Source organism: Rhinatrema bivittatum, chromosome 3 (assembly GCF_901001135.1).
Source record: "Rhinatrema bivittatum chromosome 3, aRhiBiv1.1, whole genome shotgun sequence".
Taxonomy (NCBI): domain Eukaryota; kingdom Metazoa; phylum Chordata; class Amphibia; order Gymnophiona; family Rhinatrematidae; genus Rhinatrema; species Rhinatrema bivittatum.
In genome coordinates, this window is record NC_042617.1 from 161,921,839 (window position 1) to 161,934,381 (window position 12,543).

General features: G+C 39.8%; 1 protein-coding gene across 5 annotated transcripts in view; it reads right to left on the reverse strand.

The window, feature by feature from the left end:
- BIRC6 (baculoviral IAP repeat containing 6) overlaps positions 1 to 12,543 on the reverse strand; it is a 1,045,545-nt gene that overhangs the window by 380,980 nt on the left and 652,022 nt on the right. For all 5 annotated transcript variants that reach the window (XM_029593898.1, XM_029593899.1, XM_029593901.1 and 2 more), the window contains exon 58: positions 8,552 to 8,680. In XM_029593898.1, the coding sequence (XP_029449758.1) occupies positions 8,552 to 8,680 (129 nt within the window). The remainder of the gene's footprint in view (positions 1 to 8,551; positions 8,681 to 12,543) is intronic.

Sequence of the window (12,543 nt, forward strand, 5' to 3'; positions counted from 1 at the left end):
TTTACAGGAATGAGTTATCATAAACCAATTTTTTTTTTATTTTTTTTAACTTTTAACAGATTTCACATTACTCACTGGCCAAAGTTGCTGTCTCTCCAGGAGCCTAAATCTAGGCAGCTTGGAAAGCAAAGGTATGCACAGTGTTCCACGTAGCTGCTCTGCAAATGTAAATGTCTTCAGAGGCTGACTCCAGGTGAACCACTGAGACTGCCATGGCTCTAATGTTATGGGCCTTGACATCACCCTCTAAACATAAGCCTGCTTTGTCATAAGAAAATGAAATAATTTGAGATCCAGTAAAGCAAAGGTGCTTACAGTGTCTGTAACTGGTGTTTCCCTATAGATAGTACAACACATCAGCCACAAATGGGGTGATGTCATCAAAACGTTTCAAAGCTCAGAAAGACCTAGACATCTTTCAGAGTATGCCAGTTGTTCCCACACAGCCGCTGCTGCTGTGCAAGTCTCCTCAATCCCTCCACTAGCTCAGCATCAACTCCATGGCGAGATGGGTGGGATTGTGTGGCTGGTTTGTCCTCCTATCCATGGAGTACACCTGTTACAGGCATGCAACTTTGCTTTCTCTGTGGACAAGCAGGACGAATGCAGCCACATAAATGGGGACTCATGCTGAGGGCTGCAATAAAATATCTGAATTTTGTTGGAGACTTTGAATCCAATAACACAGAGAAAGAGTTGAAGCTACTAGTTGAAAAGGGGTTTTTTTAGAACTGTTTAGCCAAACTATTAGGATTGTGAGTTCTTCTAACAGAAGTGCTTTGTAAAATTGTGTATCGAGGACCAAGTAGCCAAACAAAGATGAGATATTGAAATTGATGTTGCTCAAACTTGATGGCCTTTAATTTTGGTAGAGCGCTGAATGCCATTCTTGGGGTTGCAATATGAAATACAGTCAGAGCTATTTACAGCTTGCTTTTTCACTGGTAAGCCTCAAATAGATGGATTGAAAGAGAAAACAATTGGGGAGATTATTTGAAAGGCCTGGATCTTTCTAAATAAAACAAAGCTCTTCTGTCGTTCAAGGTGTGAAGAGCTTTGTTGGAATGAGAATTCGGAAAAAAAATTGGAAGCACACTAGACTGGATTCAAGTGAAACTGAGAAACAACTTACGTAGGGTAAGATCTCAATACAATATTTTTAAAAATCTGCATATAAGCCTCTGACTATTAAAGTTTGAAGTTGCTCATTCTGCATGCTGAAGTTACTGCTATTAGAAATAACACTTTCCAAGATTAGTAATTTGAGATCTACAGTTATCAGCAGTTCAAAAAGTGAATTTATTAAAATTAGAGAAAACTATGCTGAGGTCCCATTGAATAGGTGGGACTTTAAAAGGTGAAGATGATACAGAGTTTTGATGAATGTAACTATCATGGAATGGTGAGGAAGTGGATGACCTAAGTGATGATGATATGCAACTGCACTAAAATGAAATCTACCAGCATTAGATTTCAATCCAGATTCAGAGAGATTGAGAAGACTCTGCAGGAAAATTGAAGCTGAATTGATGATCTTTTTGAAATGAAACACCAAGTGGAGAATCTTTTCCATTTAAACTTATGAGCACCTAGTAGAAGGCCTTCTTGCCACTAAAATTACTTCTCTTATCTCTGCAGGAATGGGCATTAATTTCACTATTTTGTTTTCAATATCCATGCAGTCAGTGCTCTAGATGAAAAGCTGGGGCGAAGTAGTGACCTGTTGGTCTGTGATAACAGCATTGGAAATATTGGAAGATAAAATAGCGGAGCAACAGCTAGTCTTTGTAACTACAGAAACCAAATCAGATGTTACCAAAACGTGCAATAAGGATCATCTTACCCTTGCCATTTTTTTTTTTTTTATCTTGAAGATGGTTTTTGATTTGAATAGAGGAGATGGAAATGCATACAGGGATTTTCTGCTCCATGAAATGGCAAAGGTGTCCAATGCTAGAAAGAGAATCTGTACCTGGTATTTTCAAGCAACATAGTGGAAGCTTATGGTTTGATTGAATTGCGAAGAGGTCCACTTGTGGTGTTCTCCAAAGCTGGAAGAGGTAGTGCATCTTGCTGGGGTGAAGGACCACTTGTGAGGCTGTGGGAGACAATTCAAGAAGTCTGCCAAGACATTAAGTTTTCTTAGGAGATATTTAAAGGTGAATTTTAAAAGCCCTACGCGCACCAAAGCTGGGAGATGTGTGTGTTACTGGGACTCATGCGCGCTGCGCGGATTTTAAGAGGCCTGCAGCCACGCGCGTATCTCGCACTACAAGGATAAAAAAGGTTAGGCAAAAAAGGGGCGGGGTGGGGCATGGGTGGGCCGGGACTGCAACCATGAAGTCAGTTATGCGCACTAGCGCACGCCAGGATCCCACAACTGCGGAACTTGTTTCTGCTGTGGACAGCATGTAAGTAGTAAAATTAAAAAAAAAAAAAAAAGGGTAGTCAGCGGGGTTTTAGGGAGGGGTTCGGGGCTAGTAGGGTAAAAGGGAAGCAAATTAGGTAGGGGGTTTACGAAGACCGCTTCTTTTCTGGGGCAAACTGGGAAATAGGCTTGTTGCGTCGCCACCCGTACCTACTAAAATTCTCCCCCCTTCTGTGCACGAGACAGGATTCACACGCACATGCATGTGTCGAGATAAAATCGGCGTGTCCATGTGTGCGCACCGGGAAATATGAGCACACTTGTGCACGTGTGTCAGTTTGAAAGTTACCGTCATAGCATTTAGATGAACTTTCTTCGCAATTGTCCAGTTCCATATCTTGCATGCCTCTTGGCAAAGGATTACAATTCTCATACCTCCTTGTTTGTTTAACACATTGCTACTTGATTGTATCTGGAGCTACACTACTGATCCTTTTTTCCATGATTCAAAGATAGAAGGAGTTTTCAATATGGCTCTTAATTTCAGACAATTTGTGTGATAATTTTTCTCTTGGATAGACTAAGTCCCCTGTAAGCAAATTGTATTCAGATGGGTGCCCTATCCTTGAGTGGAGGAATCTGAAGTATTTGTTAAATGTGTTAAGGATGAAAATATTAACCATAAAGAAAATATGAAGGTTGGGTCCACCAATACAGGAAACAAAAGTGGTTTGGAGATATTTATTCTGTAAGACATTGGCTAAATTTGCTGAGTCCAACAAAGACTCAAATACCACTGAGCTTGCTTTATGTTGAGAATCGCAAAGGAATGACATCAACAGTGGCTGTTATATGGTCTATCATTTTCATGAAGGTCCTAGCTGTTACTGATGGCCAGTTGGACAATGTGAATTATGCAAATTAGATTCATCCTTTGTGGGGAAGAAAAGCTTTCCAGGAAGTTCCTATGAATTCCAATTGACATGTTGGATTGAGACTTCTGAAAGTTTAGTATGAATCCCAATAAGAGAAGGGTGTCAAGACTGTAGTCTGTAGCTTGTTTTACTTCATTTGAGGATTTGCTCAATATTAGCCAATTGTCTAGATATGGAAAGATGAATACACTGTTTTTCCTAACATGTGCAGTTACCACTGTTAGGCATTTGGTGAATACTCTTGGAGCTGCTAATAGGCCAAACGGCAATATACAGTACCAATAATGATCTCCTTGAAATATGAAACTGAGGTACCTCCAGTGATTCTCTGCTATATGCATGTAAGCATCCTTCAGATCTAGGGTTGACAGCCAAACCCCAACTTCCAGGTGAGGGAGGATGGTGCCCAGGGAATGGACCAATTTAATTAAATATATTATGTATATTCTTCTGTCTGATCAAGATTTGGCATAAATGTATCTTGAATGTCTGCCGACAGAGTTCCTGATGATTACTGGATCATCATCTTACCTGCAGTATCCAACAATTTCACATTCTTTCCAAGTGGTATACTGGAAAGTCTCTGATTTCTTTACCGTTGCTTCTACCACCATGGAGTCATGAGGAAGCTGAACATTCCTATGTCTTGGACATGACTGAATTTTGTATCTTAAATTTATCTTCTTGTCCACTGGCAGCATGGTAAGAGAAGCTTGTCAAACTTTTAATTGAAGGTCTTGAAGTACCTTAAGTGCAGGAATAGCCATGGCTTGCTTAGGTGCTTGAATATATTTTCGCACTCCAGGAAATCCTCCTTTGATAGTTTCTCTTCCTCCAAGTTTAACAGTATGGCATCTGCCATCTTCTGAATGAATGCTAGGAAGGATATGTCATTTGGCAGATTAATACTCCTAACTGGCTCCAGTGATAGATCAGATGATAATTCTACCAAATCTTCAAAAGATTGATGGAATACGTTTCAAAAGATGATATTGAAATTTCATCTGAATTACAGATTAATAATGGAGACTCTTTTGAAGATGGTTTATCTTTTGATGATACTTAACTATGATCTTTTTCTTTTTTTGTTGGGGTTTTTTTTTTTTTTTTTTAGTTTTTAATAAGGAGGAACAGATTGAGAATGTAGCTCACCCAAACTTTTCCAGAATGGGCTCCATCATTAGTGATGGAAGAGGGAGAGATGGGATCCTTTTTAATTCATTATGAATAAATGCCAACCACAATTTTAGTATAAAAGGGTGACATTTTGATGTAGTCAGTGGAGATATCTGGTACTAATACTGGTGGAATAGACATAGAAAAAGATTCTGTGTGTCAGAGTTGTGTCGTCATCAAAACTATTTGCCTTGCCCCAAGGTGGATGACATGGATGGCACTCTGACCTGCCGGCAATGGAAGCGGACAGCACCTTTTTCTTCAGCACCAACAGGGATTTGGTGCTCTGACGTTTTGACATTAATGGCACAGGACACCACTTTCTATCCCTCTAATGTTTGGTGTAGGAGGAAATCAAGCCACAGCTATACATTTAGAAATTGACCTTTTCTTTTTAAGTGCTGGTCTGTCCAAACTTGCTCTCTTTTTGTCTGAAAGGGAAGACATTTGATATTTCAAATGAGGCTCTCTATATGACATTCTTCCACATGCAGCAGTTAGTCATATCATGTATTGACTCCAGATAGCACAGGTAGAGACAATGGATATTCGGGCTGAACATCTTGTATCTACATTTAGAACCAAGTTTGAAAGGCTTCTGACCTGACCTGAAGCTTTTCCCCCCTCACCCCTCCACCAACATAACAGAATGAGAAGAGCAAGAACATACTAATTCTAAAACTATTTTTTTTTTAGGAGACTCAAAACCAAGAAAAAAATAAAACAAACACTAAGAAAAAAAAATGAAAAAAGCTCACAAAAACATGAAAAACACAGCAACAGTCAACCAGAGAGAGCAAAAATGTTCTTTTGTGGAAAAAAATGGCTGAACAGACTCACATGACAATGCTTCATGGGAACATGCCCAGAAAGAATTCTAGGCATTTCTGAACTCAGAGCACATTCCATGTCAGCACCATATGATGTCATCATATGTATGTGTGGCTGCGTTCTTCCTGCTTATCCCTGGAGAATACTGAGATTGTAAGACAGAGCTGTGAAGATTTTCTGACATCTTTGGCTCTGTTTAGGTAAAATATTAAAGCCCTTACCCAGTTCAAAGTGTGCAGTACTGTTTCAGACAGTATTTGTGAGGCCTTGGGAAAAACATAAAAGTAGACAGGTTCAAGAGAAACAAACTATCTTCAGATGAGTAGGAAAAATTGTGTACAGTGGGTAAGTTACAAATGCCTGGAGCTCACTTACACTTCTCACAGGGAAGGCTGCCAACAAGATGTCTACTTTCACAGTCAGATACAGGTTATAGAACTGAATGGGCTTGAATGTTGGTGGCAGAAGGTGAACTAAAACCACACTGAAGTCCCATGATATGATGAGTGTCTTCATGGGAGGAAGGGGCTTTACATAAAGTATTTAACCAAGGGCAGAGAAGACAGTCTCTCCCTGATCCAGAATGTGATAAGCTGTGAAAACAGTAAGATGAATTCTTATAGAATTAGTCTTAAGACTTGATTTAGGCAGATAAAGTAATAGTCAACAAGATTTTGAAGTGAACATCAGAAAGGGCAAAGATTAACATTGGCACACCAACTGGAAATCCCTTTCCAATTATGGGCTTAAAAGGTCCTGGTAGATTATCTCCTGGACTGTAGGAGTACATGAGCTACCTCCTCTGAGGAGCCAAGAGAAGGAATTACTGTTCTTTCCACATCCATGTGGGTAAATGCCAGTGTGGCAATATTTGTGTGGAGGATTCCCTGGTCCAGGGAGACGGTAAAAGAAGCAGATGAATCTGTTCTTGGACAGAGCTGTAAGAGCAGAGTGAGCCATTCTTGCCTAGCCCTGGCTGGACCTTAGCATACCCTGATCCTCCCTCCACTTGGCAAGAGTTTTCAATAATAATATTGGTGAGATAGGCATATAGGAATCCTGTCCCCAACTACTGTAATGAAAACATATTTTCAATCAACCTTAACTGAAAGGATATTCTTGAGCAAAAATTTAAACATTCCTGTTGGACTTGATAGTGAACAGATCTTTCCAGAGCGCACACAATTGGAAGATCCCATGAGCCACTTGCTTGCTTCAGGACCATTTGTTGGCCTAGCACTCTGCTCAGCTTGTCTACTGGTATGTTCTCTACACACTGTAGATGAGTTGCACAACGAAAGGCTCCATGCAATATAGTCCATTGCCAAATTCAGAGCGCTTCTAGATGCAGAGGGTAAGAGCCCATCCTTTCTTGCATGCTGAAAAACATGGCCATCTAGTTGTCCATGCACACAAGAACTACTGAATAACAGATGCTGAAAGCTGACAAGGACAGTTTTATAGCTTGCAGCTCCAGCAGATTTAATAAATAGGTGACTCTCTTTTGGGGATGATAGGCCTTGCATTTGTAGGCCTTGAATGTGTGCGCTCTACTCTTGTGGAGAAACATCTGTGATCAGAACTAATAAGAGTTAATAAGATGACCTGAGTGGCAGGCCATCCTTCAGGTTGCTCCCAGAGAGCCAGCAATGAGGGGACTCATTTTGTTCAGCAGTTACCAAAAAAGGTGCTGCAATTTCTGAGATCGTTGATTCCATGGATAACATAAGATCCATTAGGACTACTTCATGTTGAATCTCATGATTGATGCAAGCCACATAGCAAAACACTGAGAAAACACCATGCCAAGACCACTTGCATCTTAAGAGATGAACTGTACTGAAAATATGTCAGATATCCTCCCTAAGGAGATAAATACCTTAGCTTCATTGGAATCGAAATAGACTTCCCTGAACTTGATTCACAAGGAGGAATTGAGACAGGACTTTTGAAAGTTCATTATGAATCTGAGGTATTCTAGCCATTGGATAGCTACCTCAGTGACTGGTGGACTAAAGGTAAGGGAAATATGGCTACCACACCTTAGATGTGTCATCACCACTGAAAAGCACTTGGTGATAATTCTCAGTGCTGATGATAGCCAAAGGGAAGCACTCTGTACTAGACATGATACTAGCTCACCACAAATCTGAAGTAATGCCGTTATCCCAGTGCATCATGACAGGAGTATGGGTGTCTTTTAGATTCAGAGAAGAGAGCCAGTTTCCTTTCCGAAGCAGAGGCAGGATTCTGGCTAACATGCCCATTTTAAACTTCTCTCTGCATTGAAATTTGTAGAGATCTTGGAGGACCCCATCCTTTCTGGTGAGGAGAAAGCATGTTGAATAGAAACCGCTGCCTCTCTGCAGCAGAGGAATGCTCTAATGTCCTTGCCTACATGAGAGGAAATCTCCTCCTGCAAGAGAGCCCTGTCCTGACTTCTTGGGTAGGATCTAGGTAGGTGATTTGAAAGAATATGGAAGAAGTGTAGACTATAATCCTTACCAACAATGCATATACAAGACCACTGCAATGAAAACAGATGAAGGAGATATCCTGTAGGATTCCTGGCCTATGCTGGTTTCAGGGTATTGATACTGTCCTCTGTAGGGAATCAAAAAGTCTGTTTTGAAAGGAAAATATGATCTGGTTTTTTTGGCTGTCTGCTTGCCTCATTCTTAGCTGCTGTTGGGGTCGTGCATGCCCCTTGAGTAGATACCCATGTTAGACTGGTATGCTGAAATATGAAAAGACAGCATAGACCTGAAGAAAGATTTCTTTCAAAAAGATCTAGGGTCCACTGGTTCCTACTTGGGGAAACTAAAGCATGCGACTCAGATTTTCTGGATCATTATAAGGCAGATTCTACTACTACAGAATAGTGTGGCAATTATGGCACAAAAGTGTTACTTCAGAGCTACGCACTTCCATCCTTGGCTTCGTCTGATAATGCCACCTACAATTGTGACTTTCTTGCTTGACCTTGGAGAAACTCCATGAAAGAGCTGGTCCCAGGACTTCAATGCAACTCCCGCTTCTTGCAAGAGATGGCTTGACAACCTCACAGACTAGGCTTGAAGGCAGCTGAATTATTTACACAGTTTACTGAATTTATAAATGAACATTTAGTCCACAATGAAACATGCTATCATTCAGCTGCTGGAATGTTACTGGGCATGTCTAGAGACAAAATATGCCACTAACATTGCTCGACAAAAATATAAGGTTAACACACACATACCAGAGGCAACAACAACACTGTAGTTGTCCTGAAAGCCATTTTCTGTCTTAACCTTCTCTTTCTCCTCATGATTCTTCTCTTTGTCATCCTTCTGTTCATTAATTAGTTTAGCAGTGATACTTGGAGTATCTACAAGGGAGAAAGGTAGTTTAATACAGAGTCAACAGCCATTTTATAAATCTGGCTCTACCTGTGTAAACAAACTACAAGAGCTCAGGATCCTTTTGTGAGATATAGCCTTGAAGCTTACTAGTTCATCCTTGAAGAAGAGTTTCTTACATAACTGAAAGGTTAATTAAACACTTGAAAGTGGGCTTCTCCAGGAAGTATCCTACATGCAAAAAATCCCTTAGGCCTCCAAATGCTGGAGAAGGTTTTTTTCTTAATTTCACAATTTTCATAAATGAAAATAAAGACAAACAGATGAGCAGGTCCCTCTCACTCATGCACTCCTTTGTTACCAACATGGCGATCTGCAGACTATTTTACATAATCACAAAGTTATTCCTATGAACAAAAAGGAACTTGGTGGAAAAAACAGGCAAAAGAAAAAAGTTTCTTGAAACCTGTCAGGATGACAATTTTTTCTCTCTCTCGAGAATTTGTTCCTATATACACCTGTATTACTTGGCCTATTTACTAAAAAACTGAAGTGTTATCTTATTATTGCTGCTAACAGAAGAATTTATGTCAACAAACTTTTCTGCTTACTTGCAAGCCCTCTTTCTTTCTTCTGCAATCAGTAAATTCTATTCAAATTAAAGTAGCAGATCCATAGTTACATCAAGTGATGTTGAAATGTATTTCTAGTTGAGTTTTACGTGCATTTGAGGTGAACTACCAAAAGCAGAAATGTATTTCTTCCTTGTTGGACAGTTTGTCCTCATTATGAAAATGGCCACAGGACCTCATAGTGATAACACAATCCCCAATGATCCCTTAGGTTATACTGCCTGGAGCTTTGCCTTCTGGTATAGTCACCAGATGTGGAAAGGTTTGTGGCTAATTCTGCAACATTAAGGCCATTGTATTCCCTCTAGCGAAGGTGCTATTGTGCTTCGGCCCAGCTGACCAATTCTTCCAGGTCAATATGATTCAGACAGGTCCTCCAATCTTCTTGGGTCTCTCCTTACTATTGGATTTAGGCTCTGACCCATTTATGCAATGTGCAGTAACTGATGCACAACAGTTTCCTCATGTTTATCTGTTAATGTACAGGCATCCTCCTTGGATATTCTCATCAACCACCAGAACACTTTTCCATCTTGCTTGCAACAGTGCTTTACCTTACATCAGACATACTCCCTAATGGTATATAATTCACTTAAAGAATAAATGCCAAACTTTTAATATTGGCCACTTTAAAGACAATTTTAAGATCAGACTCACATCTGTAGTGGAAAAGCAATATGCAGATGTATATTATTTGGTGCCTGTACAAACACATTTGCAGCTGTCTGTTGAAATATATAGTAGGAAGGGGATCAAATTTAATAGCATGAAAACAAAACTTATCTCAATCAAAGAATCAAAAATAAGATAGCAGAAAAAAAACAATATGGACTATCAAGTCTGCCCATTCCTACCAACTAATTCAGTTTTATAATGCTTACCACTACTTCAGAGATCCCCTGTGTTTATCTCATGCTTTCTTGAATTGTTACTATTCTTGTCTCCACTACCTCCGTGAGGAGGCTATTCTATACATTCACTACCATCTCTGTAAGAAATATTTCTTAAGTCTACCCTCTTTCACCCTTATCCTCTGACGCCTTGTTCTTGATCCTCCTTTCCACTGAAAGAGGCATGCCTCCTGTGCATGGAAACCATGGAGATATTTAAATGTCTATCATATCTCCCCTATCTTGCCTTTCGTCTAGGGTTCTTACAATGGCTTGTAAAAGTATTCAATCCCCTAAAAGGTCATCAGATTTGTGTGGATTATAAATGACACAGATTGTTCCAGATTGTATGTTAATTGCAAACTAGTATGCTCTTAAAGTAAATTTTCAAAGTCATAATTCATTATTTATCTGCATTTTTTAAAAAATAAAATTAAAAACTGAAAAATACTGCTTGCATAAGTATTCAACTCCTTCAGAACAGTACTTGGTAGAACCACCTTTTGCTGCAATAATAGCTTTAAGTGTGTTAGGGTAAGTTTCTACCTGCTTTGCACACTATTTGGGAGTGAATTTTACCCATTCTTCCAGGCAGTTTTGATTCAGGTTGTTCAGGTTGGTTGGGTGATGATTATGGACTGCAATTTTCAAAGAGTGCCACAGATTCTTGATTGGATTGAGATCTGGACTTTGATTTGGCCATTGTAGAACATTCACTTTTTTGTTGTTCAACTACTCCTGTGTAGCTTTGGCCTTGTGCTTGGGATCATTATCCTGCTGAAAGGTGTTTTAGTTTTTAGCAGATTGAAGCAGGTTGTTTTGCAATATCTCCCTGTATGTTGCACCATCTATCCGGTCCTTCAATTTTTACAAGATGCCCAATCCTGGATGAGGAAAAGCATCCCCACAACATGATGCTGCCTAACCCATACTTTACTATTGGGATGATGTTTGCTGAGGAATGGGCAGTGTTAGGTTTGCGCTATACATAGCGTTTTGATTTTTGGCCCAAAGCTCCATTTTTGTCTTATCTGATCAGAAAACCTTATCCTACATTTTAGCTGGATCATTCTGATGCTTTGATGTGGTTTTTCTTCAATAATGGCTTCCTTCTAGCTAACCTCCCATATGCAGGCCATATTTATGCAGAGCTCTTGATATGGTTGACTAGTGTACCTCTAATCCATTCTCAGGTCACTGAATTCTGTAGCTCCTTCAAAGTGATTGTTGGCCTCTCTATGGCTTCCCTCACAAGTCTCCTTCTTGCTCTGATGCTGAGTTTTGAGGGATGGTCTAATCTAGGCAGTGTGAGTGGTAAGATGCATCTTTCGTTTACTCACAATTGATCCAACTCACTGGGATATCCAAGCACTTGGATATTATTTTGTAGCCTTTTCCTATCTTGTTCATGTCTAAAACTATCTTTAATTTCCTTAGAATGCTCTTTGGTCTTCATTTTCAAGTTGTCCTTCAGATTCACAGTCTGAGTAATGGTACTAGAACTAGGGATTTTGTTATCAAGAAAATCTGATCTTTTTAATGATTCACAGGCAGAGTCCAATTGTAAGACAATTATTAGGGCAATATCTTTCATCTGTGTAAACTTGGAGCTTCTACAGCACAGGGGTTGAATACTTATGCAAGCAGCATTTTTGGAATAAACATACTGTTTGGAACAATCTGTGTCTCATTTGTAATCCACAAAAATCTATACAGTACTCCAAATGAGGTCTCACTAAGGACTTATGCAAGGGCAAGATCACCTCCCTTCTTCTGCTGACCATTCTTCCCCCTATGCAGCTAAGCATATTTCTGGCTTTTACTGTTGCCTTATCCATCTGTTTGGTCAACTTAAGATCATCAGATACGATCATCCCCAGATCCCGCTCTTTAGTGCTTAGAAGAATTTCACCCCTACACCTATACTATACCTCTCCCTTGCAGCCTAGATACATAACTGCATTTTTTAGCAATAAATCTTAGCTTCCAGATCCTACACCATTCCTTAAGCCTTACAATATGTTTTCCACATATTCCTGGTGGTCTACCCTGTTGCAGATTTTGGTATGAGCAAAAAGATAAACCTTTCATGACCATCTTTCTGCAAAAATCTTTCATGATAATCTTGCTGCAATGCTGCTCACAAAAATGTTGAAAAAGCAGAGTTGTTTACCTGTAACAGGTGTTCTCCAAGGACAGCAGGATGTTAGTCCTCACAACTAGGTGACATCATCGGATGGTGCCCAGCACGGACAACTTTTGTCAAAGTTTCTAGAAACTTTGACTGGAACACTGAGCATGCCCAATATGCCGCTAACCACACATCGTTTCTCTTCAGTCTTATAAAAAAGAGTGAGTGAGACAGCGAAC